The sequence below is a fragment of the Plectropomus leopardus genome, chromosome 4 (assembly GCF_008729295.1).
Source record: "Plectropomus leopardus isolate mb chromosome 4, YSFRI_Pleo_2.0, whole genome shotgun sequence".
Taxonomy (NCBI): Eukaryota; Metazoa; Chordata; class Actinopteri; order Perciformes; family Serranidae; genus Plectropomus; species Plectropomus leopardus.
Genome location: NC_056466.1, coordinates 12,661,348 through 12,682,972, shown reverse-complemented (window position 1 = coordinate 12,682,972; position 21,625 = coordinate 12,661,348). Strand labels below are relative to the sequence as shown.

The 21,625-nt window shown below is 38.7% G+C and overlaps 1 protein-coding gene across 2 annotated transcripts in view; it reads right to left on the bottom strand.

Annotated features, from left to right (window-relative positions):
* The window catches only part of tbck (TBC1 domain containing kinase), a 60,773-nt gene that overhangs the window by 26,868 nt on the left and 12,280 nt on the right, over positions 1 to 21,625 (bottom strand). For both annotated transcript variants that reach the window (XM_042485272.1, XM_042485274.1), the window contains exons 20-22: positions 20,296 to 20,381; positions 16,606 to 16,642; positions 11,457 to 11,618 (exon numbers count right to left, since the gene is read on the bottom strand). In XM_042485272.1, coding sequence (XP_042341206.1) covers positions 11,457 to 11,618; positions 16,606 to 16,642; positions 20,296 to 20,381 — 285 coding nt within the window. The remainder of the gene's footprint in view (positions 1 to 11,456; positions 11,619 to 16,605; positions 16,643 to 20,295; positions 20,382 to 21,625) is intronic.

Here is a 21,625-nt window from a genome sequence, read left to right as displayed (position 1 = left end):
GGAAATTGTGGGAAAGGTGATAATAATTTAGCTATACATGGAGGCAGCGTTGTAGACAACACTGGTCTGTGAGGCCATTAAATACATCACAATATGTGGACGGAGAATTCTTTTAACTTCATTACGTAGTTTGTTCCATTCAAACATTTTTAAAAAATCTTCATCTCCTACTGCGTTACAATGCCCCTGCAATCTCCTTTGGTACCGCTCCCTCTTGTCAGTATCCGTAGGCTTTCAGGAAACGTGCACAAATAGAGTCAAAATAAATGCAAAGTAGGCACAGAAGGTCCCATCTGTGTCCGTATACATATCTAACATGAGGCATAAATGCGGCCTTAGACACAGTGCTGCTTTGAAATAAATACTAACATTAGTTTGTTGACACGCTTCACAATGACAATACTAATGTTCTGATGTTTGCCAGGTATGCTGTTTGATTTATTAGCAAATATCTGCAGAACAACAGACAAACAAATAATCAAAGTTAACATTTTGACCAGATGGTGAGACTAGATTAAAACTCAGGATCACCAAAGTAATTACAATTCATCCTGAGGGGAACTTAACTCTGTACAACACAAATGACTACAGAATAGCTGTCAAGACATTTCACTTAAAAACTGAATCAACTCAGAACAGAGGGTATTCGCCTAATCTCTGAGTTATCAATTACTCCTGACATCATTTTACTTTTACAAATTATTTAACTGCGGTGAGAGAATCCAAAGTGAATGAATACAAATGTAATTCCCTCCCTGGAATCAGACATAAGCATTAAAGATTATGTAAATGGAGTGTGGGAGGTTTAGTAGCAGAAGTGAGCAGCTTGACCTTGGCATTTTGCTGCCATTAATAATTTTAAGTAGTCATCGAGCAGAGCTAGTGGCTCTTTAAGATAATAACTGGACATCGTCTAACTGATGTCCCTCATCTGAGCTCTTGTCCTGAAATAAGTTTTTAGTGCAAAGCAAAATGTTCCTCTCTTCCCCTCTAATGCCTCTCCAGCAGCATCCATCCTTCCTCTGGTTCTCGTGTTGAGAATAGAGAGGATTAGGGAACAGGGACTCACTGGATTAGTCGAGGATTTGGGTAAATTAGGAATTCTTTCCTTCACACTCTTTCACACTGACAGCCTCTCTCTTTTTCACTCCCCCCTTTTTTTTTCTTAGGATAATTTGTAAGTCTGTCTAATGACTGCTCCTTGGTATGACCTGCACCTGGCACAGGCTCAAGTGAAATTATATGAAAGATGTATCTTTCCCCTGCTCAAGGTCCCACAGCGGCATCAAGGTTAGGGGGCTGTCAGCTCTCTTGGGCTTGGACCTCACATACTCAGTTACAAGGTTCATTCCAGTGAAAAACACACTGGTGGTCTGAGATTCCTCACCGACAGCCTCACAGGCACTTCAGGGAAACACATTTTCCCTCCCTGGGGCGACGAATGCTGCATGCAATCACTCCTCCAGCTAAAAGAGGCAGGAATGAGGAAGAGGAGATTGATAGCAGTTTTAACAAGCCCTGGTCTCAGCTGGGCATTCCAAGGCAGCCAATTTTGTTAAAGAGCATTTTTTTCTCCTTTTTTTGTCGGTCAAAATTACATTTTAGTAATTATGTAGAGGCGTTGATTGTGGGCTGTGGGTTGTTGCCACAACAGTAGAATAGTATGATTAGTTAAGAGCAACTCGTGGGCTTTGTGAAATTGGATTGTGGTGCAAAGGAAGATAGACCTCACAATAGTGGAGATGAGAGAATTTAGTAAATTAAAATACATAAATAAAAATCTACTGCATAATAATGTTTGAACCACTGATAAAATAACAGACAAAACATTAGAATTACCCCTAATTATCAACCCGCAGACTATAAAGCCAACCACAGGTGCTCCATGGGTACATCTTTTCATTTAGTTATACGGTATTGCCATTAATTACATTTGGACAACACACGATGGAATGATACATGCTAGTGTGCTATTTCATTTCAAAATTGCACTAAAAGAACACTTCAGTGAAATGACCATTCAAATACCAATTACATACTGTGTATTATGCTGAAATAGTAAAGAAAACCTATTTTTTCTCACATGCCTCCATGGTAAAAGTGGAATCCTAAAAAGCCAAACATTCTTGATGAATTGACGTTAACAGGGACCAGATTTAACTTCAGCAAAGTTATATCAAAACATCAGTGCAGAAACTCTCACACCACTCTTGCAGTATAATCCAAGTATTATTTATCCAGTCATATGCTCAGTACTTCCCAAACACAAAACTTCCTCTGATGTGTAGTGGGCCATGAGCCTGGTTCAGCAATTATTTCGTATGACTATTAGTTGAGTTCAAACGCACATCATCTTGTGCATGGTACTGGCAAAGCATGAGACTGTTTACATGGCATAGTTAAGAGACAATGGCCCCCTGGGCAGATATATGCAAAGGGGTCTACCACTTCTTCTACGCAGGAGCGACACACAGACTTTGTGGTGGTTTTGCAAATCTTAGTTGTCGTTATGCATCTTTTTGTGGGAGTTGTGTCTCTTTGCGTCTCATTCCAGTCTTTATGTGTTATTTTGACATTTGACATTTTACAAGTGGAGGCCAGGGGGCCCCTTGGCACTTAGATCTTGGGGCCTTTGCCCGTTAAGACAGTTAAATAATGTAGCTGTGACTGTTTGTATTGACATGTTTCAAATCTTATGTTTTGGCAATTTGTTTGGGAAGTACAAAGCATATGACTGGATAAATGGGACTTGAATTACACTGCAGGAATTCGGCAAGAGTTTAAAACTAGGGAAGGGTCACCTTTTTTGGATTCTTTGTCACTGTTTCACACCTATTCACAGATTTACACTACCACGTGGTGCAGAAATAGTATACAAATTATTATGTTGTGGGTGAAGTATTTTAACATGTAACAGACAAGTGAAAATTAAGAAAATGCTTTGGGAAGCCACAGCTTTGGTTGCTTTTTTTAACTTTTTGGTTAGGCATATCCTGATCCTTGATGCTGTGGCCAAATGATCTAGCCACACACACATGACGCACAGATGCACCAGAAACAAGAGAGGGGACCAGCGGCTGTGCCAAAGCATTGTCTAAATTATTATTGTCTCCAAGGCATGTTCACATATCAAAGGATTTTGAAGACTAAATTTGTACAGTAAATTAAAAAAGAACAGACTCACTGGATAAAATGTAAGATGCAGCTTCTGATTTAAATCAACTTGTTTCACCTTTTCAAAACAAATGTGTCATTTTCATCCTTTTTTTACTTTTATGAAATTGTGAACAGAGCAGACTGTCAGTCTCCTGAATGTGCCGATTGCACACCAGATCCACTCAGAAAAACTACATGATGACTTTTTTTTTGATTGTCATAAAACAGTCAGTGTCAGTCATCTTAACATGAGAACTTCTCCTAAGTAAAGCATAGGGAGCTCACAACAGCTCACTGGTTCTCTGAGGTCAGAGTTTTGTAGTCATAGTTTAACTTGATCACAATTGCTGGAGTGGATGTCAGACTATTAATACAATCAGCCCCAGGCAAATAGTGTCAGGAGGACACTATGAATAATACTCTGCTCCTCCTTGATGTTGGTTGTCTATAATTATGTCAATCTTATTTTATTTGCAATTTTAATTTTAGTTGCTCCAGAGCAGACTTTTAGTAAAAGTATAGAAATGTAAATAAAAATATGTCATGCCAAATTTGTCATGCACTTCCAACACTAAACCTTAAACATCAATGTATCATCTACTTTTCTTTCTGCAAGTGTTTTCAAGGTGTCCCTGTGTGCAGTGTTGCCTTGAGCACTTTCAGCATCTCATGGTTGTTTTTCTCAGAACTAAACGTCTATAACTAGAGCTCATCGCTTCTGTGCCCAGCTCTGCTCATTGAGACAGATGCTAATGTCCCGTGAAGGCAAATGCCGCTGCATCATCAGTAAACACACAGTTCCTGTCAGCCGGAGAGCCTCTCTGGTCCATTGTGAATCAATGAAGTCTCCAAACAAGAGAAAGTTATAGATTACCCGAGGCTACAAGACTAAGCAAATGGGAATCACAAAATGAGATTAATTGCCAACAAATGGCAGGCTGAGATGTATTGCTGGCTCCAAGGCAAAATGTTGCAGCACAGGTCGTACCTGTTTCACATTTAATTTTATTTCAGACTCTGATATACTGAGTGTGATATCATTCACAAAACTTTAGTGAAAATAATTCAGAAGTATTTTAGTCTTTGGTGTCAGATGGAGAGTCAAGATGACTCTAAATAGAATATTTGTCATGAGAAAATTGTGTGACGGATGATGAGGAACAGGCTGCACAATATACTGTTTTGTAATTGTCACTGTCATGTCAACTTATAAACACACACATAAACACAAGACTGCAACATTGTGCTATGAATATATAATAATGACGAGTTCCTACACATTTTCATGGACAAAATTTCAAAATTTACATGACTATTCAAAGACCCATAATAAAATTTCAGTGACCACTTACAAAGTATAGCACAAACAGAACTGTATACTTTACACCAAATGTTAATTACTGTCAAGTAGCACAGTCTGGGCACTGTCCGAGGCAGTCTGCAAACACTATGTAGCAGTAGCGCTGCTAAAGCGGAGTGACAATTGATAGTTCGTTTGTCCTGGTGGTTGATTTGTTCGAACAAAGAAAGCTCCATAACTTTAGGCCACTATGCTCTACTTTCAGGGCAGACAAGTTAAATTTAAATCAAAATATGCACAAGCACTCTGAGTGACAACAGAACACTCAAGGCTGTCCATGTCAATTACTTCATTTCAAATATGCAGTAGAGTTTAAAAATAATAGTGGGGCATGGGTATGGAAACATATGACCTCTATTCAAAAATAATTCAAGCAAGCTGGAATACATGGAGGGAGAGATGGAGGGCAGGGCGAAAATGAAGGTAGGTATATGATTTGATTTGATTAAACAAAACATCACACATTCATGCATGTGAGAGCTACATAATGACAAAAGCTAACCTACAGAAAATAAGTTTGTTGTTGTCATATGGAAAGTAAATCATGGAAGAATAATGTAACAATAAATTCATTATGCACAACAAAATGTCATGACTTTTCCAAAACTTTCAATGACTTCTACTAATTCATGACTTTTCCAAACCTGGAGAAGTGAGATTCCTTGACTATTCTAGTTTTCCATTACCGTGGGCACCTTGTAATAATATAGTAGCAGTAGTCATTTTTATAATTAAATTCTCTCTTTAGGAGCTATTTTTTCTGATGTGCAACATGATGTGAACTCTCTGGCTAACGAGACAGAGCCCTCAGTTTTAGGCAATATTTGACTGGTCAGAATCTGCACTCATGCAAGTGAGGTTTATTAAACTAGCGCTGCCGTACAACTTTGTGTGGTTGAAGGAGGAAAGGGTAAGAGCAGATAAAAGTGAAAATGCCAGGAGGAACTGTTTTTAGAGAATAGTTTTTAAGTTCTTGTTTTGAACATTTACTGTGAAAATCTAGATGGTCAGGGATTTATTTAGTTTTGAGTTTTTCTGAGTTATCTAAAAGAGTATCAGTGTCATTCTTTTGTTTCACTGGTGTCTTTTGTTTTCAGTTGAATGTCCAATTTGTACAATTAAAAATGTTCAAATTAATTTTCTTTCATTTTTTACATTTAACAAGCAATTTGTTATGTTTTAGCAGTATGCTGAAGGCAGCAAAAAGGTAGAACTGAGCATACACGTTTGTTTATCACAAGTGATATCAAAGTATTTAACAACATGAATGCATATTGCATGTTTCCCTCATATCATGCAATTGCTTGTTGAATGTAAAAAATGAAAGAAAATATATATACATAATATATATATATATATATATATATATTATATAGTTTGGGAAACCAGCGGTGGAACATGACCTTATAGTCTGTATCGCATCCCTTAAATCTGCACCTCTCCTCTTCGTTGCAGTATTGGCAACTATAGACTTCACAACGTTATGTGTAATAGGCTTGTCACTGAGAATTATTGTCAGTGGTCCTATTTACTGCCTAGAAGGAGGGAAAGAGAGGAGTGTGTCTGAATCATTTAAGAGCCACTGTCCTGTAACGTTATCTTGACCGTTAACTTTTATTCTGACAATCGCAGACAGGAGTGGAAAGAGAGCAGACTAGTTTTTTTTTTTAGTTTTTTTATTTCACGACTAAATGTCAAGCCTACTAATGTGTTGTAAAGTTCATCCACATCTCTGAACTTCGATTAAGACAAAACGTATAATTCTTGCTCCTTTACTTTTATAGCACCAAGACTGTCATAACAACTAAATACAGGCTTCATCATGCACAGGCTAAAATTAACAGAAATGTAAATTATGGTGAATCGTAAGGCGTGGGACATGATGTGCTCCTGCTGAGCAGGTTTAGTCACATAACTGCAATACCATTCATATTGAACTGTTCTTTTAATCTAAATACTTTTTATCTTTTATCCACCTTCTTTAAAATAGCTATTTCCTTTTTGATTTCTCAGTCTTTGAGCTCAATGAGCTAGATTGAGCCTATTTCTCTTCTTTTATAATGTCTAGCCAGCATCAAGGTTTGCTTTTCTGGCTTCACGCTTGCAGTATCTGTAGTTACAAGCATGTGGAGCATGTGGAGTCTGCTCCGAAACAAATGAATGTAAGCCTCAGTTGTATGAGGATATCAATTCTGCACGCCTGATGGCAGGAAGGAGCAGGTGCGAGCAACAAATCACAAGATATCTACCATAACTCACAGTCCATGTCTGTGTGTGTGTGTGTGTGTGTGTGTGTGTGTGTGTGGGTGAGAGCCCATTATCACAAAATGTGTTTGGGGGGGTGGGGGGGGTGGTACTCATAACTACATGAATGAATGAGGCAGAGCACATACGGACTGACCTCCAAAACATTGCTTCCAACAAAGGCTGACAAGGTCTATTAGAAAACTTATATAACTTACTTATGTAACACCAGCCCAGTTAGAAAATTACAGCCCAGTCACTAAGCTATCTTCTTTTATCCAAAATCCTTCAGAAAATATAACTCATGGAGTTGGTTGAGGTTTATAAAATTCTAAATAATTTTCAATCCAGTTTTTGCCATAAGCATAGTACTGAGACCACATTATTAAGTGTGAGACAAATGTGGATATTCCATTTTCATTTATTTACCTACTACCTCAGATACAATCAATCATGCTATTTTCTTTTTCTCTTTTTCTTTTTTATTTATAGAGCCCATTATCACAAAACATGGTCTGCCTCAGAGGGCTTTACAGTGTGTTTTACCCCATAGGTTGCATAACGGTGGTGGCATGTTTGGTACAGCTTTTAAACTGGCTTCATTCTAATTTGACAAATAGATATTTTATTGTTTCTATGAGCAATTATGCCCTCCTCAGCTCCCCTGCTGTGGGGAGTTCCTCAGGGGTCAGTCTTTGGACCAATATTCGTCTAATTTTGCACAAATGCTCTGGGTCATTTGTTTAGCCTCCTTCAGGATATTTCATATCACTGTTAGGCCAATGACACGCAGGTCTATTTCTCTGCCAAACCCAATATCCAGAATCAACTGTCCTCCCTCTGTGATTGCTAACCTGCCAGCAAAGATATGATGTCTCTTAATTTCCTCCTGACATAACAGGAATTAACATAACAGAAATTTTAATTGGTCCTGATGACTTTGCCACTGCAGTTGTTCAGTTTATGTGTGCTCTTCAATCAAATATCAAACACATCGCTACGAATCATTTGAGCATCATATTATCCAGCTTGTCCGGTCCCGTTTTCTCAGCCCACTCACCAGAAAATATTGGCATTGTACATTTCTAAAAAAAACTGAATATGTTACATTTTGCACATTTTAAATGAATCATATTAACATTTTTAAAGATACATAATGTTTGAGTTGACTCTGTCATAGGGAGGTGGAGTAGATGGCGGATGGTGTTTCACTTGCCAAGCTGCAGATCACTGTTCTGACAGCAAAAAAAAAAATCAAATCACGGTTTTTACGCCTTCACGGGACGCCGTTTTTACAGCGGCTTTTCAGCCCCTAATCATGGACATTTAAAGCAACCTGTGGGCATGTTTCCTGTGGTGTTTCAGCCACCAAATGTGGGTTGTTTTTAAGGACTCATCACAGTGTCCCAGCAGCTATTTAGCCCCCAAGCAGGGGGTTTTATAGATCTCCATCTCTGTCTAATGTTTTGCTTCTTTTTACTTTGATCTGTCTCTAATGGTGCTGTGTTTTATATTGTTATTTGTTTACATTTGCTATATTTATTGGTTTATATTTTGTTGTGAGTGTGAAGCACTTCTTAACTGTGTGTATTTGAAAAGGGTTGCATAGATAAAGCATTACTAAGTTACTTACTTTCAAATTTTTGCAGGAATTTGTTCATGAACCAAACAAAACTTTCCGATGATGGTAGCACAACTAGAAAAGTCAGGAAATCACCAAAGCCAGAGTCTGAATCATTGATGGAACAACTGACAGACAGACACTGGCACTGCCATAAAGCTATTCAAGCATGGCTAAAAACAAACCCTGCACATTCAATGGCAAGAAGCCTACAGTAGTAAGACCTCTACTGTCATTTAGTGGAGGTGATAAATATTGTGCTGAACTGTTTGGTGCTTGAGTGGATTTAGCAGTTCATAACAAGTTATATAATACCACCTTGTGGACAAGAACATGGCTGGAAACTTAAGTAAACTGTTTGAGTTCAGTCTACAGCCCAGAATTCAGTCCTAATATAGTTCACAGAGAGTGCCAGACACTACGCTGTAACTACCCAGGTATACACAAGCTGCGATAATAAGACTGGAAGTGATATACAGAAACGAGCTGGCAGCGGTAGACACTCCCAGAAAATCTTGCCAAAGAAGCGGACTGCAGCTCTAGGCCAACATATTTTACCTTTATAAGGAGAACTGGCTCTCCTTCTCCCTTCAGCTTCAATCACATGAATCTCTTGGACAGTAAAACATAGTGAAGTATGGCAACGTTGAATTTAGGCAGAAGGGGAGGCTGCTGGCCTTAGTTTACAGAGTGCTCCAGCATGCCTTTTGGACAAATTGTCCCTGTCTCTATTGGTTTTAAAACCCCAATGTCATTCTGCCTTTCAGCTTGAAAAAAAAGAGGGCTGAGCAGCATTTGGAAATAGAGTTTTAAAGGAAAATGTTTGAGCTATCACCGAGGTGAGAGGTACATTCTGAAGACATATATTATGAATGCCGCTCTTGGATTTTATGTCAACGATACTCTGCTGAGGTAATCTCTTTGTGCAACTCAAAAGGAGTGGTAAAGAGGGCGAATGAGACACTGTTAGGAGTTTTTACTCTGTGCGGCAAAAATATAAAAATCCCCAGGGCAATATGTCAGTGTCAGCCCATTCAATGTTGGACTTGGGGTCAGTCTGTTTAAAGTTTTTAACAAATACATGTAACTAAGAGCAAAACTGATAAGTATTAATTTCCATCAAGCTTGTATGATTAGAATCTAGCCACTGAATTCCTCGGCCTCCGTATGTGTCTTTTTTTGATAAAGGAACCAGAATTACTCTTCTTGACTACAATGCACTGAAACCTGCTTGGACAACCATACTGTTGAGTTAAAAGACTGTATTACAATATGTACCACCCAAACACCCACACATACACCTCATTCCTGCACCACAGTGACATTTCACTTAGGTGGCGTAATGAGAGGTCAGAGACCTGTAATCTGCAAAGTGCATCATCATGTTTCGAAAGTGTGAAAAAAAACATAAAGCAATTGCAGGTGCATCACATTTGGTATTACTTGTGCTGGAATTCACTCTTTTTCTACTATCCTTCTCTCTTACCAGTGCCATTTACCACCACCTCACTGTCTCCCTTTGTTAGTGCAATTTGTAATACAAATTTCTTTGTATCATGGACTGTAAAGGCCATGACACACTGATGGTCAACTGTCAGTCAATGATTGGCTGTCAGTGAGCGTCTTGCCCTAGTTACTGCTGTACCACACCGTTTGCCATCATCTGCCCTTGGCTGCCTTACTTCTAGCAAATTCAGCATTTGTATGATGTTTACAGACAACAGCCACCTGCTGGTATGAAGGGGTATCTCCTCTGATGCAGGCGCGAAACATATGTGCTGGCTGGCTGTCTGTTGTGGACTTTTCCGTGTGTTCATGTACAACTTTTTGCCCAATACACAGGTGACATGAGGCAACAAAATAGTAGGTATTTGTTCTGCTACGTCTTTAATGTCAGTTTGGTCTATCTAGATAGACAACATGGCAGCTCCCCCAAAAGCCAAAACATCTCATTCCCCCCTGGTAGCCAACTGCAGCATCGATCATATACCCTGATACCTTCACAATAGCAAATAGGACATAAGCTTAACTAAAAACTTAAACTACACAAAGATGGTTTTGCCATCTAAGTTAATTCTTATCATGGTGATGTGTGTTCAGGAGTTAATTTTTCTGATATGTTATATTGTTATGTGATATTTTGCAACATACTCTTAATTAAACAGAATCAAATACAAAACCATATATGTGATGCCTATTAATCAACCACAAAGTTCGCTTCTGCGCAGACTCTTGCTCTAAATGATGCTATCACAGTAAGATGGGAGCATCGGTATCCGCAATATTTTTCCTTCATTTCTGCACAGTTGTCCATCCTATCCTATACAGTCTTTTGTTGGTATTAGCAAAGCATGTACCGATTCTTCAGGCAGCCTGCTCGCCTAACATCCCCATGCTAACGCATGGCGTTATTTATTTGCATATATCTCCTGTTGTACATGAGTAATCCTGCATTTTTGGTCCAGAGCTGAGTGAGTGCCATTCCGTTTTCCTGTTTCATGTCTGATATCACCAAGGAACCTTATTACTTCAGTGGTTTAACATACTACACAGACTCAAGATAGATGTAAAGTGGGGAAAGAAGATTATAAGTGATGGAAAACGCCGGAGAAACATAGAGGTTGTGATTTCTGTGGCAGACAATTCCCAGGGTGCAGCGGTTGACTGTTCGACAGATGCAGAGCAGAGCGTGACACGCCTAGAGCACATCAAGGAGGGAGTGTATCTGTAGGAGAGCCGAGCTGCCTGCTTTGAGGATATCATTAACTCAAAACACATCAGCAGACATTAGCACTCTGAGGAAAGAGAAAACAACCTCCTAGAAATGCCAGTTGCTCATACAGATGGACAATCTTTGAGTCACATATAGTGAAGATGGAAGGTGTGATTTTCACTTGTGTATGACAGCAGAGATATAACAGCTGAATGTATGCAGAAAGTAAACCATAAACAATGCTTTTAAACTGATGTTTATATTAAAGTAACATTTGGCTAAGTATTGCATACATCTGAAAAGAGCGACAAAAGGAAAGTAATGGCATTTACAAAGATGTAAATGCCAGCGCATATTCTCACCTGGCAGGTCAGAGAAGAGCAGGATGCACTCATTGAAGCCATTGGCCAACAGACGGTCCCTGAGCTGCTGCAGTATGGCCACGCCGATACAGAAGGGGAAAGAGGAGTTACCCAGCAGCAGTGTGTCCCACAGGTGGAAGATCTTGTGCAGTGGGAATACATCTGTATGGCGGTAGCAGAAATAAACACAACAAAGGGGAGATTTTACGAAAGGACTGAATACGAGAGTGCCTGATAAGACAAATCCCTGGAGGGCTGTACAATAGGATCCTACAAGCGGGACAATGGCATGCAACACGCGCACAGTGAGAAATAGGGGAATCAGTTTGTACATAATGAGTGTGATTTGCATGTGCATAGCCCTTTTACTTAACACAGCTCTATGGCTTTAAAATGGGAAGCTCACTAAGCAATATTGTGCATTGGTGAGGTTGCCTGGAGGGATATTTGATGTGGGGGAGGCAGCTGGGAAAATGTTTTTAAGGTGGGTGTTGTTGTGGAAAAATGACAGGAAGAACATCAGGGGGCTGAGGAGCTTTAGAGCAAGGAACCTGCACAGGTTATTTCGAGCCAACTAAAACCACATCCTGATAATGCGCCCCACTGCAGTTATTATTTCAGTCATATTACTTTCAGTATTGGAAAATTTAATGTTTCCTCCCTGTCGAGATTTATGCATGAGAACCGGTACTGTCCACCTGTTTCTATCATCCCGCGGTTTGGTGAAGGTGGCTGCTGGGCTGCACACGAGCGTGAGTGTGTGTTTGGAGTGTGGGGCCGAGAGAGCAGGAGTGGTGAGAAAATGCCTCGGAGGGTCCGCACCACATTAGCAGTCAGCTGGGCAGACTCAGTGCATGTGAGTGACAGTCAGTGTGTCTGAGTGTGTGTTTGTGTGTCTCTATGTGAATTGAAGATGACCCTCCAACCTTGTCTCATATTGGATTGGGGACATTAGCAGTCAGAGGGGCACACCTCCTGAATACTGGACTCACACACTGCCTCAGGGGGAGGATAAGGGGTAAAAGGGTCACACCTCACACTCTCCGCCCCGGGAGAAGTCTCTGTGTGTTTAACTGAAAAATGAAATACCACACAGCAGAGGGCTAATCAAGATCAGTTTGGCTGCAATAAATGTAAATCACAGGTTGCGCTCTTTCTATAAGAGTCTGCAGATCACAGGCCAAAGCAACTATCTAAAATTATATCAAGATGGCAAAAAGCTATTCAAACAGTTTTGCTGTATGGTGAACCTCTACCAAGGAGACACCGTGGTTAACTGCACATTATTTAATTTGTAACAATAATCTGTGACCCCAGCTACTATGCTCATATATCAGAGCCCCCACTGCACCCTGTGGAGGATAAAAGTGTAATGCTGCCATCAACTGACGAACTGCATGCTGAGAACCCACCAAAAAAACTTAACGTAACTCTGCTGCAGCACAGAAGGTAAATGCATTCACATGCTAAATGAAATCAACAGATTTACACTATAAAAGGTATACTTTGCCGATTTTCAACCAGCTTTTTATCATAACAGTGTGGGTAGTATCTGTAAATGAACTGTGGTAAACTTCCTTCCATCTTATCAGCGCCCAGATCTCCCTGCACATTTGCCAGCTCAATTCTGCAATATGACATGTCATCTGGCAGATTTAGCTGGCTCTGGGGCTGTTGATGGAACTACAGATTTTACTTCAGCTTTTTTAAATGCCCACCATCACGGACACAGAGCATACCAGTGGATTGAGAGAGAACCTCCTCCGTATTGCCTATTTCTCAGCACAAATATCTTCAAAAAAGTATTTGAATGCACTGCTTAACTGTACTATGACAATTTGTGAACAGGAAGTGGGCACCGTATTGGTTTTTGTATTATAAAAATGGAAACTTAAAAAACGGGGATCAAACGATGAAAGTAATCAGTGCTGGTCATGTATGAACCATGCTTCTGTTACTGATTTGCTTATTCTATTCATCTAAAATGTTTTCACAGACATATTTTAGCTTCGAGTTAAAATTCGGGATTATTTGATACCATCTGACATATTGTTTTAAGACAGGAGCATTTTTTGGTCCAGTGTGTTTCAACATCTTGAAACAGTGGCACTGCAATCGTAATTCACAATTGAAATGAGTGACACCTAAACTTATGCTAACTAATGAAACTACTTTATGTATTCCCTGTACATAATTGGGGTGACAAAGCGTTTTAAACAGCATATAACATAATGCAAAGTTGACATTACAAGCTACACTCTTATTTTTTTCGTCTTAACTGAATCAACACTTTTCAACACCAATTCAAGCTTGTATGTCTCAAAAGCTGAATGTTGCAAGCTTCACAACAGCGGGCAGATACTGCAGGGATATTTGAAAAGATTCTACGAGAGTGTGTTTTCACTTAATTTGTACAACCCCTGAACTTCACATATGAAAATATATTTTTATAGAGAATAGCTCTGCCAAACAGTATTTTTTTTTGTATTTTTGGGAATAAACTAGGAAAAATGTTTATGGTGACCTCTCCATCCACAGGTGCTCTGGAAGTTATATTACAGAGGGAAAAAGATTCTCGAGTGTGATGTTATACATGAAATCCAATTTAGGGTACTCAGGACCATAAAAATAAATAAGTCTTTAATAAATATGGGCACAACGAATTGTAAAAATACATCAAATCTCCTCAAGGTTCTCCTGAGGAAGACACGCTTGCATATAAGTGCTGATGTATTTTTATAATGTATTAAATCCATATTTATGAAAGCCTTTTTATTTTTACCATCCTGCAATGGAGTGCCTGGGATTGATTTTGTCTGCCACCGCCTATCTGTGGATCTTGACATGCTGTATTTTTTCCTTCTTAATGTTTCCCTTTAAAGTCTTCTCACGAACTCCAGGTTAGAATACATTAATTGCATATTTTCAGCTGACTGAAAAATCATGACAATGTAATCAATATTCCTGAAATTGCTGTGTGATAATAACAACCCTCCCAGCACCGACAATGGCTTCTATACAATATTTCACAAAAATATCTCAGGCACAATTGGTGTTTATTTTTCTATCTTGGTACATTAACAGTCCTGTGACTCACTGCTTAGGGGTGGGAAATGGTGCAGACTGGCCCACAGGGAGCGCTATAATAAGCCTGTAAAGTCTACAGCTCAGTTCAGCCACACTGTTCAGTAACAGAGTCAGAGACGTGACACTTGGTGCAGACATGTATCTGCATACAAAAGACCTTTGCCTTTAAAGACCACTGTATAATGTCCGCCATCTCTTTCTAAATGGCATTTTGGATTTGAGGAAAAATCTATTAAAAGGTCCAGTGTGTGGGATTTAGGGGCATCTACTGACAGAAATGGTACATAATATCCATAACTGTTTTCATTAGTTTTAATCGCTTGAAAATAAAAATTGATGTGTTTGCATTATCTTAGAATAAACCGTTTATGTCTACAGAGCGGGTAATCTTCTGCAGAGTCCACTTTGTTGTCTCAATTGTAGCCCAGAATGGACAAACCAAACACTGGCTCTCAATAGCAGAGTAATTACTTCACTTAATATGATTTTTTAAAATTTATTTATTAGCACGTACAAATCCAGCATTTAAATTGCACAGTATATAACTACCGGTAACAAAATGTACTTAAGAATGGCCCATTTTAGGATTATTTCAATTTCATTACTTAATTGTCACTGTGGGTATTGAGTTGGTTTTATCTGCTGTACTTTTGGGCAGTTAAATTCATGTTCATAAGTGGTAGATGAATAAATGGAATTTGTAACTCTCCACCATTGGTTTTTTTTCAGTCTTAAAGAATGACTGACCTGCAAAATTATCATTTGTATAACAATTACTTAACAAGTTACCTTGAATTTATGAAGAAAACATTTTACATTTTATTTTTATTGTTATTATTATTGTTATTATTATTATTATTGTTATTGTTATTGTCATTTTATGGCATGCCTTCACAGTGAAGGAGGAATTAAAAAAAGGCAAACATGCTTCATGAAATGAGGTCATTGGGGACTAAACTTAACAACAGTAAAACAACTCGTGGAGAATAACTAAAGTCTAATTTATCCAGTCGTATGCAAAGTATTTTCCAAACCCATCCATCTTTACAGTATTGCATTACAGTATAAAACACTTAGGCATACAAGTAGTGTGCCCTGAGCGTGCCTAAGCACATGCATGCGTATGAGCTCTGCTTGAGCAGAGTTCAAATGCATGCCAGGCACACAGATCGGCCATGCATGAGACTGTTTGTACTGACGTGTTTTTAAATTGTAATGTTTTAGCGAAAATGCATGTGTTTGGGAATTACTGAGCATATTACTGGATGTATATGACTTGCATCATGCTGCTTGGGTTGTGTCAGAATTTGTAAAAAGATGTTTTGAAAGAGTTTTGCTATTGTTAAATGTGGCCTGTTTAATTGAGTTTATGTTCAAGAACATTGGCCTTTATGGATTATTCGTTTAACATAGAGGATAACAAAGTTTTGTTCACAAATTCAATGTAATATGTGGTAAGTGATTTATAAACAAATGGTCATTCTGCAGGTAAAGCATTCCTTTAGCTGCAAAGGCAGTTCAGTAAATCAACTGGACTTGACATAAATTTTTCACATATCTTGTTATAGATCATTAATGAGCGAGCAAACTATCCACTGATGTAAACTGTAAGATTTAGTTGAAAGCTATGAAAAAGCTTGTAAGTGGACCTTGAATTACGCTTTTTTTTGTAAAAAAATATTTATGATGTCTGTGTCTGGTGCTCCTGAGCTTTTCCCACAGAGAGGAGAAAAAAATGCTGCAGGCTGATTTAAAAATGTGTCCAGATAAATACAAAATAAACATAAATAAAAGATGAGCTGTTGAAAATCTGAGGTAGTGTTGGACTAAGCGGTAGAGTCCTTTCCCTTCAGAACTGGAATTAATTAGCAGCTGGAATAAAGGTCACACAGAGAAAAAACACAAAAACCTACAGAACAGGTCCACACTGGACCCACTGACCTTTTCACTCTCTTTTATTGATCCTCTAATTGAAGCAGACTCAAAATACCCCCTGAAAGTTTTGAATTATACTCAATGCCACATCATACCCACACTATGAGAACAAAGAAAAGCGACTTACGTGTAAACATAGTCAGGAACCATGGAATAGCATAAAGCTGTGTGGTGAGAAAAAAAGACACAAGATATGAGCACATTTGTGAGATAATGTAGCATTCATTTGTATGCAGTATTCAGTATGTCGAGACAAATTGCTAAGAGCCCAAATGAAATAAATGAACTGCTTTCTCACAAGAGAGATTTCTTTAAGAAATGCAGCACACATGGCTGCACATCTCTACAGCCTCTGAGAAACAGAAACGGCAATAAAGAGGAAACTGCTGAGTTTGGGTATTAGTCAATGGGGAGAAAGCTAACAATGAATCTCATTATACAAATCTTGTCATCCATCCTTCTTTTCTCTTCTACTTCACTCTCTCTCCACACTTTTTTCCCTGGAGGGGATGCATAAAATTGAAATAAAAGAATACGCACACACACGCCCCCATTAACCACCTGTTATAACACCTGCCAATTGCTGGCCACCATCACTGAGGCTCTGTTAGCAAAGGGTCTGGAGCAGAGTGTGCTGGAAGACTGGAGCTTATCTCGGTCAGTTAATTGATAGCTAATTGCGTAGGAGCTGGTGACGGTAGACCTCCTCTGTGCCCAGGAGTGATGACCAGGAGAGAGAGCCAGTGCACTGAGTCTCAGTCTGAATTTTAACAGTTTGGTAGCAGTACTGTGAGTCCAGGCAGATTGGTTTAGTGCAGGTATAAATGGCAGACCCAGGAGAGCAGATGTGGCGAAATTGAGACTAGTCTGAATCAAACCACTGGCCACATGCAATCTGACTCTCTTGCTTCAGGCATTACTGGAGCAGAGTCCTTGAACACCACAACATTTCCAAAGATTACTTGTGGTTTCTGCGCGCTTGCACAAGACAAATTGTATTTCGTTAGCCACATTTTGGTATGCAAATATGGGAAATCAAATATGTTTCATACTGCAGAGACATTTGGTGTTTTAGGGCCGATGGATTTATTGCCTCAGTAAAACAACAGTTCAGTGTCCTCTCAAGTTCACAGAGGAAAAAGGGATTTATGGTGTGTAAAGTCTAATTGCTGGGATTGACATCAAGCATGAAAGCTGTATCAACAAAGCTTGTTCCAATATCATCCTGGCCTAACAATGAAAACAGGCATACAGCACAAAGTCTCCTTTCAAAGGCAAGTCAGTGCTGGTAGTGCTGTACATGCACAGTACGTGTCGAGTCAGCATCATCACAGCATGCTTTTCTTTGAAGAGCAAAGTCTGAGAAATGGATGAGTAGGATGTTAAAAAAATGACAATGGGACATCTGTTCAAGGTAAGACATTTGTGCAACCAGACAAATTAACTTTTCAAATGTTTTTTTTATATAAACACTTTAAAGAAGCAGTGTGTAGAATTCATAGGATTAAACGGCAATCAGTCGTGAGGATCCCAGATTGCAACCAGCTAAAAAAGTGTTTGTTGTTCAGAAGATTTTTACTCAGAGCTGAATTATGTGCCGGTCTCTTTCTTTCCCAAAAAAGGTGATTTATACTGGTAAAAACAGTGATTAGAGCAGTCTCAAGGTAAAAATCAATGTTTATCCAACCCTGTTTAGCAAATTGCAAATGGGCCGTTAGCCCAGCACCTGCTAACATGTGCTTATCTATTTCACTGATAACTTGACAGAGTTGCTCCTAATGACAAACTTCTGAGAAAATTCTTAGAATGATGACACTGTCTAAGAATTACCCCTTAAAGTTAATACTAGGTCCTCATAAAGATAAAAGTTATTACACTTAAAGCCCTTAGCCCTTAAGAGAGCTACTGAGTAAAAAAACATGTTAGGAGTAGGGAGGAGGACTTTTAAGAGAAGAGTTTCTTAAGCAAAGGAGAAAAATGGTAGAAAGCCAAAGAGGCAGGAAAAATATTCTCAATATGCTGAATGACACTAAATTAATAAAATGCCACAGATTGGATGGTGCAGGGAATATGTTTGTGTTCGATCTCGTTAGGGATCCGCACAGTATTTCCATCACATAACGCTATATCAACAGAAAGAAAGTGATCACAGCACTAAAATATTTGGAAAACTGGAAAAATGCTACAGTGCAGCAGTGATGACTTTGGTCTGTCTTAACCTTGCATCAGCAGAGGGATCAGTCATCAGTCCAAAAATGACAACACTTTCACAGTCTCATGTTATCACATTTTTAAAAGAATATGGCATACCTGGCAACAGGGTTAACCGCAACTCCTCACTAAGAATTTAAAACTAAATATAAGGAAACAATCCTTGAAAGATACATAAATGACAGGGCATTTACAATGTAATGGTGCCTAAAATTAATGATTTAATGATACAAATGAGGCAAGGAGTATTGCTGATTGTGTAGCTGTAATAATGATATTGTTTTGATTATGAAGATGTAAATATGATATGGTTGTAAATAGGATATGGTCGGAGTATTGCAAATGATAAAGATGCAATTATGATGTTTTTGATTTATTAGGATGTAAATATGACATGGTTGTAAATAGAACTTGTTCTGTGCATTGGAGATTATGAAAGTGTAATTGATAATTTTATATTTATGAAAATGTAAATATGAGATAATTGAAGAAGAGGCAGGACAAGAAAAGCATTTTGCTTCTTCCTGCTGCTTTTTGAACACATTCTTTGTTTTGTTTCCATGCTGGAGACTGGTTTTTTTTGTGTTATCACTTTTAAGCTAGGACTCCTTACAAAATGTTTTCAGGCTAAGTTGGGAGCTTTTTGACAGCATTCTCAGAATGTTTGCGAATACATCCCCAGATGATCAGGAGGGTTTTACTGGTAGGAGAAATACTTGTGAATAGCCCTATCTAGAGCCAGTGTTTGGTCTGTCCATTCAGGGCTACTGTAGAAACATGGCACTGCAACATGGCCATCTCCATAGGACCCACTCCCTATGTAGATCCAAACGACTCATCTAAAGTCACTAAAACACAACTATTCTTATTTTCAGGTGATTATTCACTTAAAAAATATACTTATTATATCATATTACATTTCCAACAATATATCCTCTAAATCCCACACACTGGACCTTTAAAGTATGACTGATAATGATCAACAAACAGTTTTTTGCTTCGCAGCATCACTTTAGAAAAGGAGCTGCAGCATCAGAAACTGCAAGGAGGAGGAGGAGGCGGTTTTAATCCCTGACTCCTCTATGATAAAGACCCCACTTTTCATCGGCTAATGTCCCAGGGGCCCGTCTACAGGTGACACACATTCATCAGCACGCTAACTGAAACCCTAGAGAGACGGTAGAGACTTTAACCTTGTCACTGTCTGAGCAGAGCTGTAAAGAGGAAAGCGAAGGGCAGGAAGAGGTGGCACAGAGTAAGAGAAATAAGGTAAGCCTGGCAGAGAGGACAATCATTAAGTGTGCCTGGCAGACATTAGTCGCTGTATAAATCATCACCAGCGGACTATAGGGAGAACCTGACCCTCGCCACAAATTATGGAAAGGAGGATGTGGAACAAAAAATGTCAATGACAATGACAAGATATACACGGTGATCTATGGACGGTCGTTTCTTTCGGCCATGATGCAGAGACCAAAACTGGAGAAATATGTCACTATCTTTGACTTTCCATTAAAGGTAAACTTAGAAGATAAAGATGCTATCCTAGTATACCCTCCACTATTGTCATCAGTCTGTCAGGACACTTGCACTCTTGGTAACTTACGTCTGGGATGAAGCCAATCTCATTTAGATGGTTGCTTAGCTCTGGGTCATGGAAGGCAATCATTTGGGAGAAGACGGTCAAGTACTCTGAAACACAGACAAAAAGGGGAGAGGTCTATACAGAGTTTATTGTGTAGCTTGAGTGCTCAAAAGCTGAAAGGAAGTGCACTCAATTGAACAAGATCTCAAAGCAGTGACACTCAACTTATGGCCCGTGGGCCAAATCTGGCCCCTAAATAGGGTGCAGGGTGGCCTGCCGATCATTTTCTGAGTCAAAATAAAAAATAAGTTGAGGTGCAAAATTACATAAAAGGCATCAAAAAAGACCCAGTGAGAGAGGTTTAGGCTAAGAAATGCCCCTGCATACCTAACCTTTGTGGGGCTGCTGCACAGGATTTGCCTCGTTTATTCATTTTATCTCATAAATATTATTAATGTTTGTTTATCAACCCTTTAAAACCTGGAGCGACACAACTCTTCTTGCACTGCTTTCAAATGCCTTTTACTGTGTGCACGTACTGTATGTTACCTTAGAACCCCGAGCAAACTGGCTTGATTTTTTTCTAAATCATGGGGAAAAGGCAATCAGCAACTTGGTAAGAAATGATCTACAAATTGCAAGAAATTTGTAGATTAAAAAAGATATTTTTAAAAAGCTGAGGAAAAATGTTTAGGGAAAAAGCTAGGGCAAACTCAATTTATAATGATCATAATTATGTATTTGAAATTATGTTACAAAATTCTTGTAATTTTTAAGCACTTTGTCCAGGTCATTTGCTTGTTGTTGTTTTCTTTTACACCTTTTCTGTTTTCTATTTTATTTTAATACTAGTTATTACTAGTAGTATTTATTACTAAAGTGAGATGAACACACTGACTTTTTAGATAAATCAGATGTTGAAAAAGTTTTCTTTCGGGTCATAATTTTCAGTTGAAAAAGTGTAATAATCACATCATATTGCAATATATTTTATGGCAATACTCTAATACTAAAAATACTCTACAAAACTAGGGTTGTGATGGTGTGAGATTTTCAAAGTACGATAACCGTCTCAGAAAATACTGCAGCTTCACGTTAACACGGTCATACAGAATTATTATTATTATCAGTCACAATAATCCTTAAATTATTGTAAACAACAAATGTTTTATTTTGTTAAACAAGCATTTTCTAACTATGATTGAAACGTGAAACCATGTTTTCAAAACGGAAGCAAGTGTAAAAAGTCTCCCTTTTAAAAGAGTTAAAATAAAGGTGTCCTATAAGAAAGACTGGGTGTGAGAGAGGAAATGCTGTGACAGTTTTTGTCTTTTCAGTGTTTTTCAGAAGA